Here is a 17,123-nt window from a genome sequence, read left to right as displayed (position 1 = left end):
TTGAGCGCTTACTGGGTGCCGAGCACTGTACTAAGCGCTTGGAAAGTACAAGTTGGCAACATAGAGAGCCAGTCCCTACCCAACAGTGGGCTCACAGTCCAAAGCAGCGGTGAAGCAGCGTGGCTCAGTGGAAAGAGCCCGGGCTTTGGAGGCAGAGGTCATGAGTTCGAATCCCGGCTCCACCCCAAGGTCTGCTGTGTGACCTTGGGCAAGTCACTTCACTTCTCCGAGCCTCAGTTCCCTCATCTGTAAAAACGGGGAGTACGACTGTGAGCCCCACGTGGGACAACTTGATCACATTATATCCCCCCCAGCGCTTAGAACAGTGCTTTGCACATAGTAAGCGCTTAACAAATGCCATTATTATTATTATTATTATTATTATTATTAAAAGGACTCCCCCTCCCCGCACCCAACCAACAGGTCCCGGCGGCTCGGGACCTAGAATTTCCTGCGTCGATGGGATGAATAAAGAGGGGAGAGGAGAGAAGGGGCTGATCTCCTCGAGACTCCTTTTGTTCCGTCGCCCACCCACCCGCCGTCCTTCTCCTTTTTCCCTCCCTCTGGCCGCCTCTCCCTCCTCCGTCCCCGCCAAACTCGCCGCCCCCCCCGAGGGCCAGACGCCAACAGCCGACACACAATCCAGCAGCTCCCGCCGGCGCTGCCTCCCCAGGAGGAGCTATTTTCAAACTTCAGGCTCAGATCACTCTTTTGCACAGTCCCCCCCCCCCCCCCCCGCTTTTCTCCTTTAAGAGGAGGGGGAGGGGGGAGCTGCTTTCTGCGGGTCTGGGACCGAAACGGAGAGGAAGAGAGCGAGGGAAGAAAAAGCCCGTGGCTGGCTGCAGGGCACTTGTGGGCAGTGGCAGTAGCAGCGAGTACCGTCCAGTAGTTGGGTGGGTGGGGGAGGGAGGAGACTGTCAGCGGCAGCAGGTGGTTGGGTGGGCGAGGCAGCGCAGGCAGCAGGGGCAAGTAGTGCGCCAGGAGGCGAGGGCGTTGGGTTGCAAGTGGGTGAGGCCAGAGGACCGAAGAGCGCCTGGGGCGGAGGCAGCTCCGGCCCGGGCAGCAAGTGGTTTGAGGGGGCCGAGGGGAAGGAGGACAGGAGGAGGAGGCGGCGGCGGATCCTTCCCCCCAACTCGGGTGGCCCTGGCCGCCTCTGTCCCCGTTCACCATCTCTTCGCAGCCTCCCATGTCTCTGCCGGTGGTGCTCCCGGGCTCCTGCTGCCCCGTGGCCGGGCTGTCGGCCGTGCCCCAGGCCGGGGGGCCGGTCGCCGCCGCCGCCGCCGCCCAGGAGCCGCCGCTGCCCCCGCTGCGGCCTCGCTGGTCCCGGGCAGGGCTACAGCTGGCCCCGCCACCCCGGGCTCGCTGCCCCACGGGCGCCGCGGTGCTGTCGGCGCCGCCGCCGCTGTCCTCCCGCCGGGCCGGGGCCGGCGCCGGGCCGCCGAGCTCCGTGCTCCTGCCGGCCCGCCCGCTGCTCTCCCTGGGGCTCCTGCAGCTCATCCTCGGCTGCTGCATGGTGGCGCTCAGCTTCGGGGCGCTGTCGCTGAGCGGCTCCCCGCAGGTGAAGAACTCGTGCCCCTTCTGGGCGGGCTCCTCGGTAAGTGGCCCCCGCCCTCGGACACGCACATACACACACACGCACCCCCCGGGGGCGGGGGGCAGCGCTGTTTCATTCAAAGGGATCTTGGGGGGGGGGGGGGTCCGGGCCGGGGCCCGTCGATCAGGCACCGGTTGGCAGCAGGCCCTGCCCGCCGGGTGGGTGACTTGGCCCGGCCGGGGCCAGACGGCTCAGGACCCCCGCAGCCTGGCCGACTTTCTAACTTCAAGTGTGGCGGGCTCGAGGGAGTCGTCGACAGGCTAAGTTCCCAGCGAAGCGTAGCGTTTTTTGGAGGGGAGCCGTGGGGGTTGGAGTCCAGAAGAGAGGGGAGGAGAAAAGCTCCGCCGGAGGGGCACGGTGTTGAAGATCCTGATCACGTACCCGCGGTAGGGGTACAGCACTGTACTAATTTATTAGTCTGGCATTTCTCGGCAAAACAAGTTCAAAGGTAATAAGAGGGTGTAGGCAAAATAAACAGTGCGCCTTGTCATTAGGCTGCAAGTGCCCAGACAGCTGCACGGTTCCTAACCGAAATGAGTATTCGAGTTGAAAATCGGATGCCCTGGGGGACAGTTACTTTCTTGCTAGGCCACCCAAACCTCTATGTGGGGCAGCGGACGAAACTCCAGAAGAATGGGAGAAGGGTAACCTCAGCACCCGGATAGTGTTGGGGCCCCTTTCCCTGAACTGCAGGCCTACTCTGACAGGGATCTGTAACTTTGGACGTACAGCGCCGAGTAGCCCCAAGAATACTGATGTTAGGACCCCCAAGTCAGACCTTTGGGTCCCAGGAAGGAACTCCTTAGGGTGGGTGCTTTTATTGACGTACTGTGGATCCATAGTGTAATTAGAGTGCTCTGATGTATAGCCCCACTGTAACAACTTAAAAGTGGGCATCTGTACATTGTCACAAAGCATCGTGACAAAGGTTTGTCACAGGTTGGTCAAATGAGGCGAAGAAAGAAGTGTCTCGCTTTGACTTCGGTATCCTGGATGGGGAAGATATAAGGTTCAGTAACTCTAACTCTGAAAGTGGATTAAGAATCTTATGAACTAAATAATGAAAACCAAAGGTCTGCCACGTAGGTTTCTAGATTATTCACTAATGATAGGCTTAACCATGTAAAATGAAGAGGAAAATAAACCACAAATAGCCCCCAAGAATCAACCTTAATAAAACATCAAAGAAGTTCGTCTGAAATTTTATCCTTAACCTAATCTCTTTTGCCAACGTATTGCAGTAATCGCTTGGTGGGGGGTGATCTTACAAATGGTACAGTATGTGCTGTGACCAGGAGGATAGCAAACTGAAGTTTATGCAACATGCTGTCTACTTGTAGCAACCCACCATTTTCTAAGTGTCCACTGCCACTTTTATTCTGCAACCTCCTTTCTAGGTTAAAAGGCAAAGCAGTGTTGCCTAGGCAGAGCACAAGCCTGGGAGTCAGAAGACCTGGGTTTTTTTTTTTTTTTTAATCCTTGCTTATGGTGTGGCCTTGAACAAGGAACTTAACTTCTCTGGGCCTCAGTTTCCTCGTCTGTAAAATGGGGATTCAAAACCTGTTCTCTCTCATTTAAACTATGGGACAGGGACTGTGTCTGACCTGATTATCTTGGATTTACCCTAGTGCTTGGCAAATACCAAAATTATTACTAAGGTATTATTATGTGGCGCACCAGTGAACCTCCAAATGCCCAATGCTTAGCACATTGACAAATGGACTAGTGATTCTAACAGTACCAAAGAAGATTTTTGCAAAGCAATGGAATGTATCAGGTTTTCTAACCACTGCAGACGGATTTCACGATCTACAGTACCTTACAAGGGATGTAGAAGCATCACCTGTTCAAAAAAGACTGCTTAAGTTTAACATCTGTGGCTTTACTTTTCCTCGATTTTAATTCTAAGCTCAGAACATGTCCCTGGCATTTGATATATGTGGTTTTTATTAATCGATCAGTGGTATTTATTGCATGCTTGCTTTGTGCTGAGCTTGCACTCTACTAAGAGCTGGGGAAGATACAGGATCATCAGATCAGACCCAGTTAAGGAGCAGTTGCCCTTTGTTAGGGCACTAATGAAATAAGTAGTAGGGAAAAGGGTGGGTCCTTCCTGCAGTGACCAAGAATATTGCCCCACTCTCTTGAGAGCAAACAGTATGTGTATGTTATGATCGGACACTGCATTTGACAGGACAGAAGGGTCATTTAATTAAACCTGATCAGGACAGAAATATTTTCTTCAGTGGGTGATGAATTTTCATTGCCACCCAGAGTTCAACCTTGCAGCTGTAGTTTAGATTGTTGTTTCATTTACCTCAGTGTTACCATCAGTACCATAAAACAAAACAAATACTGCATTTCTCCATCCAACCTTTCCCACCTTACATGGCAGTCCACTTCATTTTATTGATCAATCCATTGTAGTTACTGAGTGCTTACTCTGTGCAGAAGACTCTACTGAGAGTAAATAGAGTTGGTAGCCAGGATCCCTGCCTTCAAGGATCACGCTGAGAAACTGTGTGGCACATTGAATAGAGCTCGGGCTTAGGGGTCAGAAGACCTGGGTTTGAATCCTGACCCCTCCACTTGTCTGCTCTGTGACCTGGGGCAAATCACTTAACTTCTCTTTCCCTCAGCTCCCTCATCTGTAGAGGATTAAGACTGTGAGCCCCATGTGGGACAGGGTCTGTGTCCAACCTAATTTACTTGTATCCACCCCAGCGCTGAATACAGTGCTTGGCACATAGAAAGCACTTAAATACCATATGTATATTAAAAAAAAGCCTTACATCCTAGTGGACTCCCCTAGGGTAGAGGTAGTGGGTATGGGGACTTCCTGCTACTCCCCAACTCTCTCTCACTCCTCACCCTTCCCAAGCACACCGTCCAAACAGTACCACATTCACTACTCTTCTGCCTCCAACCCTTTGCTTATGCCTGGAATTCCCTTTGCCATCCTCTCCCTGAATCTACCGGACCACAGGTCTTTCTATCTTCAAAGCCCTCTTTTCTCCAGGAAGCCTTTCCTGATTAATTCACCACTCCCCGCTCATGTCAGCCTAATAGCTACCCATAACATTTATGTATTTTATTTCTATCTTGGCACTAATGGGCATATGTATATTTTCATTCAGGTATTCCTTTTTAAACATTCAATTATTCTTTCAGCTGTTTCATTCTACTTGTCCTACTTCGTATTATATATACACAATCAACCAATCAGTGGGACTTACTGAGTGCTTATTGTGTAGAAAGGGAGATGGTTTCTAGACAGTCTTTCTCCCTTATTAAATTATAAGCTCTTTGAGGGCAGGGAACAGATGTCTTGCTACTGTTGTTCTCCCCCAAGCATGTAATTCATTCATTCATTCAGTCGTATTTATTGAGTGCTTACTGTGTGCTAAGCGATTGGAAAGTACAATTCAGCAATACAGAGAGTCAGTGCCTGCCCAATACAGTGCTTATTACTCAGAAACTACCACTTTTTGATCGATTGATTAGCAATGGCTCTGGCCCAGGACCAGCCAGCACTGCTCGGATAGTGGCAGCAACCAGAGAGTATGGCAAGAGCCTGCAGTCTGGTGAGATGGAAACAGGAACTGCTCCAGTGGCTCAAGGATCCCCCAGTCTGTGTGGGTGGGCGACTTGCCTTCATGGGACTCAGCGGCCCGGGGCCAGTAGGAACCTCCTACCTTCCCCTGCAACCTGGGTGAGGGCAAAAGAATCTGCAAGGGTAGCCGTTGGGGTGTGGCCTGCCAACTGGTGAGGGCAAAAGATGGAGCTGACATCTTGATCCTGTCTCCGGCTCTTTTTCAAGGCCACTCTGCCCCGGAAGCTGTGGGGGCAAAGCTAATGGCTTCACTCCCTCAGTGTCAATCCCACAGCTCCCATGAAGAAGGCACCTCTGCCCAGACAAGTCAAATTAAAATTTAAATAGAATCCTTTGAAAAATAGGGAAAAAAATCACAACTGAGGCTAAGTCCAACTTGTGGCTCCAAGGTAATGGTTTTATAAGTGTGTGAAACTAGGGAACTGGAGTGGAAATGCCATTTTAACTTAAGGATGAGGTTGCAGTAAACACAAGTACACTGTCAATAAAGAGATCCTCCCTTCTCTTGGTTTGAATGACCAATATAAGTCATAACCCTGTACCAACCAAGCAAACAAATCACCCCATGACTTCAGCTGGAATGGTCTTGAATAAGGAATATGAGTGTAATATAAATTGAGTAACTGTGAGCTATACAGACATTTTCGCAAACAAGTCAGAAGCTTCTGGTAGCACCATAGTAATTAGGAGCAGGGCCCCCGAGTTGTTTCTATTGTTAAAACCTTGGCGTGTGTGTTTTGCATTTTTATATGAGAATTAACTGTTTTGCTACAAATCATATTAAGAACTGCATAATTTATACAACTTTCCATTTTTTTTAACCTCATTCTAATGCGTTTTACAAACATTTGCTTTAACAATATCCTTTGGAGATGGCACGGTTTTATCCTCCTCTTTTAGCATACCATGAAGCTCAAAGGTTAAGTAGCTTTACAAAAGAGCCCGTAGTTTAACTGCAGATCAGTTAGCAGAGTCAGAACTGATATTCATATTGCCGGACTCTCACTCCTGGGCTTTGGCCATGAGGTCTAGTGTCTTTGTCTATTTGGAGGAGTGTGAAGTTTAATATTGTTGCATTCCACAGTGATGATTAACCCTCAGAGGTGACTCAGTCTTTACTGCTGCAATAGACTGAGTTGATGTTTTAGAGTGGGATGTTTCGGTGGCATGTATCTTCTGCGTCGAAATCATCCGTTTCTTGGGTTTGACATCATGGCCCTTTAAGGAGCTCACAGACATGTGGTTGGCAGAGATTGTTTTTCTTCTGTCATGGCTATGACACCATTATTCTGTAGTCTGCACTCTACATAAATAAATTTTAAAAAGGTAGTGAGTTGTGCTCAAACCACACACTGAAAATTTGGTAGACTTGCACCATCTTCTATCACAAACTCTGGCCTGGTTTCAGTTTGCTGCTAGTGATGGGCTTTAATTGCCTGTCATTAGTGAGCCACTAAAGAAATCTGTCTCTTTGTGACTTTGGAAGGTATACTACCAAGGGAGATGCTGGCAGGAACGTTCTGACATCGCATTTGACCTCATGGGAAGCAGCGTGGCTTAGTGGCAAGAGCCCGGGTTTGGGAGTCAGAGGTCGTGGATTCTAATCCCGTCTCTGCCACTTATAATAATAATAATAATAATAATTATGATGGCATTTGTTAAGCGCTTACTATGTGCAAAGCACTGTTCTAAGCGCTGGGGGGGATGCAAGGTGATCAGGTTGTCCCACGTGGGGCTCACAGTCTTAATCCCCATTTTACAGATGAGGTAACTGAGGCGCAGAGAAGTTAAGTGACTTGCCCAAGGTCACACAGCAGACACGTGGAGGAGCTGGGATTTGAACCCACGACCTCTGACTCCAAAGCCCGAGCTCTTTCCACTGAGCCACGCTGCTTCTCACTTGTCAGCTGTGGGACTTTGGGCCAGTCACTTCACTTCTCTGTGCCTCAGTTCCCTCATCTGTAAAATGGGGATTAAGACTGTGAGCCATCCGTGGGACAACCTGATTACCGTGTATCTACCCCACTGCATAGAACAGTGCTTGGCACATAGTAAGTGCTTAACAAATACCATTATTACTATTAGGCACTCTGAATATATCTTCATCATCATTGTCATCATCACCCAAAACCCTGTTCTCCCCCTGACCTTTCCTATCACTGTAGACAACACCACTGCCCTCCCTGTCTCACGTCTCACCTTCCTTCTCCCCTTCTACAGCCCAGCCCGCACCCTCTGCTCCTCTGCCACTAACCTCCTCACTGTACCTCGTTCTCGCCTGTCCTGCCGTCGACCCCCGGCCCACGTCCTCCCCCTGGCCTGGAATGCCCTCCCTCCATACATCCGCCAAGCTAGCTCTCTTCCTCCCTTCAAAGCCCTACTGAGAGCTCACCTCCTCCAGGAGGCCTTCCCAGACTGAGCCCCCTTTTTCCTCTCCTCCCCCCATCCCCCCACCCTACCTCCTCCCCACAGCACCTGTATATATGTTTGTACAGATTTATTACTCTATTTTACTCGTACATATTTACTATTCTGTTTATTTTGTTAATAATGTGCATTTAGCTTTAATTCTATTTGTTCTGACGACTTGACACCTGTCCACATGTTTTGTTGGCTGTCTCCCCCTTCTAGACTGTGAGCCCGTTGTTGGGTAGGGACCGTCTCTATATGTTGCCAACTTGTACTTCCCAAGCGCTTAGTACATTGCTCTGCACACAGTAAGCGCTCAATAAATACGATTGAATTAATGAATTCCTGCAACCATGGCATTATTCTCAACTCATCTCTCTTTCTCATTCAGTCTGTCACCAAATCCTGTCAGTTCTACCTTAACAGCATCTCTAGAATCTACCCTTTCCTCTCTATCCAAACTACCATGCTGATCCAAGCACTTATCCCTCTGTGACTACTGCATCAGCCTCTTTGCTGATCAATCAATCAATCATATTTATTGAGCGCTTACTGTGTGCAGAGCACTGTACTAAGCACTTGGGAAGTACAAGTTGGCAACATATAGAGACAGTCCCTACCCAACCTTGGGCTCACAGTCTAAAAGGGGGAGACAGAGAACAAAACCAAACATACTAACAAAATAAAATAGAATAGATATGTACAAGTAAAATAGAGTAATAAATATGTACAAACATATATACATATATACAGGTGCTGTGGGGAAGGGAAGGAGGTAAGATGGGGGGATGGAGAGGGGGACGAGGGGGAGAGGAAGGAAGGGGCTCAGTCTGGGAAGGCCTCCTGGAGGAGGTGAGCTCTTAGTAGGGCCTTGAAGGGAGGAAGAGAGCTAGCTTGGCAGATCTTCCTGCCTCCTGTCTCTCCTCTCTCCAGACCATCCTTCATTCTGCTGCCTGGATCATTTTTCTAAAAAAACGTTAAGTTCACGTCTCCCCTCTCCTCAGAACCCTCCAATGGCTGTCCATCCATCTCTGTATCCAACAGGATCTCCTTAAGCTTTTCTACCTTACCTCACTGATCTACTACCCACGCACTTCGCTCCTCTAACACCAACCTACTTTGTGTACCCTACTCTTTTCTGCCCCTTGCCCATGTCCTCCTTCTGGCTTGAAACTCCCTTCTCCTTCATATCCCACAAACCACCACTCTCTCCACTTTCAGAGCCCCCCTAAAATCACATCTCCTGCAAGAGGCCTTCCCCCCATTTCCTCTTCCCACCCTCTTCTCTGTGTCGCTTATGCAGTTGGATTTGTCCCCTTTAAGCACTTGATATTTACTCCACTCTCAGCCCCACAATACTTATGTACATATGTATGTATGTTTGTACATATTTATTACTCTATTTTATTTGTACATATTCTATTTATTTTATCTTGTTAATATGTTTTGTTGTCTGTCTCCCCCTTCTAGACTGTGAGCCCGCAGTTGGGTAGGGACTGTCTCTATATGTTGCCAACTTGTACTTCCCAAGCACTTAGTACAGTGCTCTGCACACAGTAAATGCTCAATAAATACGATTGAATGAATGAAAGTACATATCATTTTGCCTACCTGTAATTTATTTTCATGTCTGCCCCCCCCCCCCCAGACTGTCAGCTCAATGTAGGCAGAGAGCCTGTCTGCTAACTCCATTATATTCTCCCAAACACTTAGTACAGTGCTCTGCACACAGTAAACACCATTTATTGATTGATTGATTGCTCCAGCAAATATAGTCGTGCTTTGTAGTCTAAGGTGCCGCCTCCGATGATAAAATTCAGTGTGTGTGTGTGTGTGTGTGTGTGTGTGTGTGAGAGAGAGAGAGAGAGAGAGAGACAGAAAAGGTTAATGTGCAACTCCCAATCCCGGCCAGTGTGCACAAACAAAGGCTTATCCTTGTTATGCCGACATGTTTGATATTTGCAGCACCTGGCACCGTTTGCACTTTTGTCTCCTTGTTTCTCAATTCTTATAGCACCTCTGCTCAGAAAGAGCTGCTTCTTTCTCGATTTGCAGTGCCCTATCCATGCTTCGAGTTCCCAATTTCAGCTTTTTTTAGAGCGGCCGTTTGGGTATCTTGCTGTCGTTCATTCTCAACACATGGTCCACGCAGTGCAGCTGTGTGGAGATAAGCATAACTTTGCTGCTTGGAGATGGACTTCATACTGCAGCAGCATTGTTTGAGATCCTGTCCTGCCATTCGGTGTGGAGTAAAAACCATAAATGATGCCAGTGGAACCTCTCCAGGAGCCAGATGCGGTGCCTCTTCCCAGTCCAGGTCTCACAGCCATAAAGAAGGTTGGACAGCACTACAGCTCTGTAGCCCTTTACTTTGTTCTGGAACCTAATACCTCTCTGCCACTATCCTCTGTTTGACAGTTTCCCAAAGGATATGCTGACCTGGCCTTCTTGATTCAGTTTTTTACTTCCTCCGCTATCGGTGAATCGAAGGTCAATTTGTGGTTTGGATAACAGAGCTCCGTGACAGTGTTTAGTGCTGTATTGCCAATCTATATTTTTGGTTATGTGTATGGTCTCTCTGGTGCAGGCTGATACATCACCTCAGTTTTTCTGGAGATTTCTGTAGATTTATCGTTAGCCCGTATAATACCTGGTTGATAGACAAAGTGGTTTACATGTATTCTTGGATGTGTCCATAGGGTGCAGTCATCTGCATATGATGATTCTCGAATGACCATTTCTAGGACTCTGGATGATGCTTGAGGTCTGTTGAAGGTTGGAAGAATTTCCCAGAGATCCAGAAGTGAATTCTAACTCCAGCACCCAGGTGTCTTGTGGCATCCTCCCAGCATGGCCATGCAGAATAAATTGAACGGTTCCACTACACATCCTGGCTGCTTTACTCCATCAGTGACGGGGGATGGATCAGACAGGGCACCCCAAACTCCAACCTGGCCGTCCATGCTGTCACGAAGTCTCATACCCTTGATGTATTTTCAGGACAGCTAAATTTGCTAAGTAATTTTCAGAGTCCAGATCTACTAGTCACTTCAAATGCTTTCGTAAGGTCTCTAAAAACTGTGTAGGGGTCTTGGGTGCTGTTCCCTGCACCTTTCTTGTACTTGATATGCTGCAGAGATCATGTCCGCTGTGCCAAACTGTGATCAGAAGCCATACTGCAATTCAGGGAGCATTCAGTCAATGATACCTTTCAATTATCGATCCTGAACTGCTCTGGGTGGGATCTTTCCAGTAATAAAAAGTAATGAAATGCCTCAGTAATTGCCGTGATAACAATAGTAACACTTATGGTATTTAAGTGCTTATTATATGCCAGGCTTACTATGTGTACTAAGCGCTAGGGCAGATACAAGCAAATCAGATTGGACACAGTCCCTGTCCCACGTAGGGCTCATAGTCTCAATCCCTATTTTACAGATGAGGTAACTGAAAGCACAGAGAAGTGAAGTGAGTTGCCCAAGGTCACATAGCCGATAAGTGGCAGAGCTGGGATTAGGTTAGTAATGATAATTGGTATTTCATATGTGCTAAGCACTGGAGTAGATTCAAGAAAATAGCCAAACAGTTTCAGTCCCATGCAATTTCTGTCTCACTACAAGAGGGTGAGAGGAGTAGGTGTTTTATCCCCTTTATACTGAGGGAACTGAGACGTAGATTAAATGACTTGCCCAAGGTCACACAGCAGACCAATGGCAAAGAACCTGTATCTCACCTAGAAATCTAGACCTGTGCCCTTTCACCTAGATTGCACTGCCTCTGATCTTTCACCTTTCTTCTCAAAGGTGGTGATGATGGTGACATCTTTGAGATGCTGTACTATTTCCTCAGTGTTCTATAGGTTGCTCAAGAGCTTGTGTAAATGCTTAAAGCTGGTCCCCTTCATGCTTGTAGATCTCTGCCATTGGGTCTAAGTGCTTTGTCACTGTTTAGAGCTCTCGCTGCTGCTGACTTCCCCAGTAGTTGGAGCAAGCACCACGTCTTTAACATGTTAGATGGATGTGTAGGTTTCGTGGGGCCTCTTCTTCAGTGGTAGAAGCTGTGTTGAGAACACTGAATTGTTCTAAGCCATTTTAGTCAGTGGTGGGACTGGAGCTGTCTTCCCTCTTCAGAGGTACGGTGATGGTGTGTTTAGGGCTATCTAATGTCTTTAGTGATGGGGGCAAATTCTGTACTAAGCACTGAGGTGGATACAAGCAAATCAGAGTGGACACAGTCCCCATCCCACGTGGGGCTCACAGTGTCAAATCCCCATTTTACAGATGAGGTAACTGAGGCACAGAAAAGTGAAGTGACTTGCCCAAGGTCACGCACCAGACAAGTGGCGGAGCCGGGATTAGAACCCATGCCCTTTTGACTCCCGGGCCTGTAGTCTATCCACTACACCAGCATGTCTATTTATATCAAACAATCAATGCTATTTGAGCGCTTATTGTGTGCAGAGCACTGTACTAAGAGCCTGAGAGAGAACAGTACAACAGAGTTGGTAGACACATTCCCTGCCCACAAGGAGCTTACAGACATTAAAATAAAGTCAGGATACGTAAGCACTGTGAGGCTCAGGGTAGAGTGAATATCAAGTGTTCATAGGGTACAGCTTAGAGAAGCAGCGTGGCTCAGTGGAAAGAGCACGGGCTTTGTAGTCAGAGGTCATGGGTTCAAGTCCCGGCCCCGCCAATTGTCAGCTGTGTGACTTTGGGCAAGTCACTTCACTTCTCTGGGCCTCAGTTGCCTCATCTGTAAAATGGGGATGAAGACTGTGAGCCCCCCATGGGACAACCTGATCACCTTGTAACCTCCCCAGTGCTTAGAACAGTGTTTTGCACATAGTAAGTGCTTAATAAATGCCATAATTATTATTATTATTATTATTATTATTATTACAGATCCAAGTGCATGGGAGATGCAGAAGGGTGAAGGAGTAGGGGAAATGAGGCCTTAGTCGGGGGAGGCCTCTTGGAGGAGATGTTATTTTTTAATAGGATTGTGAAGGTGGGGAGAGTGACGATCTGTCATATGAAGTGGGAGGGAGTTCCAGGCCAGAAACAGGATGTGGACAAGGGGTCGACACAGCGAGATAGGTGAGATTGAGGTATGGTGAGTAGGTTGGCATTAGAGGAGCAAAGTGTGCCGTCTGGGCTGTACTAGGAAATCAGTGAGGTGAAGTGGAGGGGGAGAGTTGATTGCGTGCTTTAAAGCTGTTGGTAGAAGTTGCTGTTCGATGTGGAGGTGGATGGGCAAGCACTGGATGTTCTTGAGGAGTGGAGGCACATGGCTATTTTAGCAGTCCTCTTTAGTTTCTGAAAGATTAGGATTGCCATGTAGAGCAGCTATGGAAGTATTCAGCAACCTGCTCATCTGAATTGAGTAATTGTGTATGGTTGGCCAGCTTGAGACAGCAAATTTCCATTATTTTGCTACAATTTTACTGCCTATAGGAGGGCAGGCTAGTTAAATAAAATATGTGGGCTGATAAACATTTCTTAATTTTCTATATAGGGTTCTGGTTATAGGTAAAATACACAGGCACTTCATATTATGAAGACACACATTTAAACATTCATTTAGATCATTTTAACAGAAGCCCGCTAATGTATTTATGAAATGCAAAGTCAGTCTCACAGCAACAAGCCTAAGAAAGTAATGAATTGATTTTCTTTTCAGAGGAGGTTGGGATTAGTCCTTTTATGGGGGGTCCATTTGTGACTCTCTTTTATTAAAGCCCCCTCACTTTTTAAAAGATATATTTTAAGGAATGTGATACAGTTGGGGAAAATAGGAAATTTGTTTCTCTGACATCCGGATTACTCAGTTTTACCTGCTAGTTTACCTGTGGTGTGGTTAAATGTTTGTACATATCACAGTGATAACAGTTATAAGCTGACTACCTAAACCAATGGACTGAGGTGAAGTTCTGATAACTCAGGTTTGAGTATTGTAGACAAACATTTGCCCCGTTTTGCTTGGTTAACCAGGTTTTAAGCATTATTATTCAATCTAGCCTCGGTCCAGCTAGCCAGTCCATTTCAATAACAGACATTTCTTCTGTACTTAATGATAGTGTAATGATTTCCTTGGGCTCAAAATGAGCAATCAATCCATCAATGGTATTTATTTATTTATTTATTTATTTTTTAATCGTATTTATTGAGCACTTATTGTCGGCAGAGCGCTGTGCTAAGCACTTGGGAGAATACGATACACTGAAGTTGGTAGACACATTCCCTTCCCTGACTAGGGCCTCATTTCCTTTTCTCCCACTACCTTCTGCGTCACCCTTGCACTTGGATTTGCACCCTTTATTCACCCCTCCAGCACTTACGTACATATCCATAATTTACTTATTTATATTACTGTCTGTATCCTCCTCTAGACTGTAAGGTCATTGTGGACAGGGAAGGTTTCTACCAACTTTATTATATTGTACTCTCCCAAGCACTTCATACAGTGCTCTGCATACTGTAAGCGTTCAATAAGTACGATTGATTGAAGGAGCTGACTATGAAGTCTTTTTATTTAGGGACTTTTGGCCTTTAAATTGCAGCATATTTCTGTTTTCCCAGTTGAAACAAAAATGGTTATAGTACAAATTGTGGTCTGGCTTCCCTAGGTTATTTTCAGTCATTGATGGCAAGAGGGTGGATTTGTGTTTTTCCACTTGAATTCTGCGGCAGACAGAGTGTGGTTGGCATATCTGTGTGTTAACAATGAGCATACTTAGGTATTTTGTAAAACCATTTCCAATTTTCAGTTAATGAACAATAATTGTGAATGACTGAACACAGTGGATCAGCAAGTGAGAACCTATGGTTAAAAAAATAACCCTATAGAAAACAAATATGGTTTTGTTTTTCATCCAGTGGTTCATAGCTTTGAGCAGTGATTGGAATGTAATCTAGTAGTGGAATAACTACTTCTATTTTGATTCTTTGGCCAACTTCCTGGGAGGAGCCATGTCCTATCCAAGATTAAAGGCGGTGGTTACTTTGTGTTTCGAAAAATAAAAACAGTGGTGGTTCTTACTCAATTTTGCCTTTGTGGGTAATTGAAGTGAAATCTTGTACTTCTAAGAAAGTCATTGGGTTGGGGTGGATATTCCACTGGTGAATATTGCAATTCTGCATTTTACATTTTTCCATCAGTTCAATAAGTAGGTTCCCTCTGATCAGAAGAATTCAGTTTTTCTAGCTATAAATTCCAATTGGGGTGAAATTAGCCTCAGGTGGGTTAGGCCATGAAACAGCACTCACTAGCCAATTAGCCTGTCAAGACTTTGTTTAACTTTCAATACCACCGCTATCAAAACTGTATTTTAGGACTTTTTAAAATACCAGGATTTCTCAATACATCAGGGAGACAAGAGGTCCACCCAATAGAGGTGGGGTGACGAGGTGTCTTGCTGAAATCTCTCATTTTTACTGTTGTAGGTGATCCTCTCTGGAATCATAGGACTGACAACATGGAAAAGGCCGATGATACTCCTGGTATGTACTGGTTTTGAAGACTATTGCCCTGGTTAAAATGTGAAAAGAGATGGAACTATTCTCCATTTCAAAAATGTAATCATTGCTGAAGATGGGGTAGATCATGAGTAGGATTATAGTTTCTATTAGTTATGCAGGCATGCAGTTGTTGCTGCTGGAATTGGGTGGCTTAGTTATTTTTTCTTATTTTGAAGTATTACTAACTGGCATTAGTAGCACTTTAATAAGAGACCATAACTAGCACATCCTATCCCCTTTGTCTGGAATGTCCTCCGTTTCCTTTTCATCAGACTGTCCCTTCCTTTCTTCAGAACTCTACTAAAATCCCACCTTCTTTGAGCACCTTCCCAGATGTTCTTTGTGGGCAGGGATTGTTTCTACCAGCTCTCTTGTGTTGTACTCTCCCAAGTGCTCAGTACAGTGCTCTGCATACAGTAAGCACTCAATAAATACCATTGATGCATTGATAGAAAGCTGTTCTGGAGTTGGAACCATATCTTCTCTCTCCCTTGTTTCCAACCATAGCACCAGTTAACAGTATATAGGGGACGCCTACAGTTTATAGAGTGAATATGTTAAGCCTGTTTGTTTTTGTTTGCTTCCCTTAAAGAGCTCCAGCATTGTCTATATTAGTTATAGGAAGGTAACATTACAGCCCTACTCCACTCTGAGCTGGGTAATGGTCCCCCAAAGTGTGGTTGTACTGTGAAATGTGTTTTCCCATAGGCTTACATACAATTAGTTAGGGTCTATTCCAGAACCAGCTCTGACATGATGACTAAGCCCTACAGGTAAGTCAAAATTCCACCCCCTCCCATATTCTAGTGGTTTTCCTGCCAACCCCACGCTTACCAACTTGGACCCACCCTACTCTCTTTCCAGTCCTATCCCTTCTCCTCCTCCTGCCCTCACTCCAATTTTAATCATTGCAACAGGGGCGATCTACTCCCAAGCAACCTCCCCCCCCGCCCCCCCCCCCCCGCTTTCCCACTCCTCCCGTTCCTCCCAGATCTCTCCCTCTTCCCTTTCTCATGGCTGGGGCAGGATAGTGGAGAAGGAAAAGGGAGGGGTAGATGATGTGGTTGTTAGCAGTAACCATACCCACAACAACAACAGCTGTTGATACCTTTAAAGTTCAAACAAAGAAAACAATTACTGGGTTGGAGAGGAGACTGGGAAGACAGGAGGCTGAGTTTGAGGTACACGATGGGAGTCGGAAAGCACTTGGTAGCAGGGAAGGGGGTGGAAGGAGCAGGGCAAGGTGGGAAGGAGTGGATGGGAATTGATTTACCAGCAACGATTGGACAGAACATGTGGGGTGGGCCTTAGGTATGCTGGAATAAATCAGCAAACAGTGCAGGATGTATCCCTGGGTTCCAAGTATTTTGGCTGCAACTTGGGATACACCTATACTTCTTTGTCCATTGATTTGGTAATTTCAGGCCCATTCTTAGGTAGGGTCCACTCAAGTCCACTCTTTAGATCTTTGTTACCAAAATTGCTCCTACTCCTGCCATGTGTCATGCGAAGTGTTACGTTCCACCGGGAAACTCTTACAGCTTAACAGGCTGTGTGTTAGTATCATCAAAAAATTTGAGGAAGTGGTTCAGGAACTGCTAAATGCAAATGACTGTACACCCAGTTCTGCCAAAGTGTGTGTTTTCACTAAACGTCTTGGCTAGAGCATTGCAGGAAATTAGGAAATGTTTATCTGACATAGTGAGCCTGTTTGGATAGAGGTTGCCACAACGTGGAGAAAAACAGCTTGGTTCATGCCCACAACATTGACCATCGGTAATACTATAGACCAGGTTTTCTTGTTATGGGGTTTTTCAAGAAGGCAACCCTAAGGTTTAGGAGGACTGGGTTGTACCATTGAGGAATATATGCAAGAAGATGTGTAAATGGTTATGAATCATTTTGCAGATTCAGTGCAGCTATCTCTAGACCGACAGAAGCCAAACGTTACACACCAGACTACACTCAAGAAACCCTAAACACAACT

General features: G+C 46.4%; 1 protein-coding gene across 2 annotated transcripts in view; it reads left to right on the top strand.

Moving 5' to 3' along the window:
* Positions 1-960: 960 nt before the first annotated feature.
* The window catches only part of FAM189A2 (family with sequence similarity 189 member A2), a 68,881-nt gene continuing 52,718 nt past the window's right edge, over positions 961-17,123 (top strand). Inside the window, exons 1-2 of one of the 2 annotated variants that reach the window (XM_038769956.1) lie at positions 961-1,594; positions 15,062-15,118. In XM_038769956.1, coding sequence (XP_038625884.1) covers positions 1,187-1,594; positions 15,062-15,118 — 465 coding nt within the window. In that variant the 5' untranslated portion in view covers positions 961-1,186. The remainder of the gene's footprint in view (positions 1,595-15,061; positions 15,119-17,123) is intronic. The other variant, XM_038769957.1, reaches the window with a different exon arrangement.

This window comes from Tachyglossus aculeatus, chromosome X4, assembly GCF_015852505.1.
Source record: "Tachyglossus aculeatus isolate mTacAcu1 chromosome X4, mTacAcu1.pri, whole genome shotgun sequence".
NCBI classification, from domain to species: domain Eukaryota; kingdom Metazoa; phylum Chordata; class Mammalia; order Monotremata; family Tachyglossidae; genus Tachyglossus; species Tachyglossus aculeatus.
Note: the sequence above shows the minus strand (reverse complement) of the source record. Positions and strands in the feature narration are given on the sequence as shown.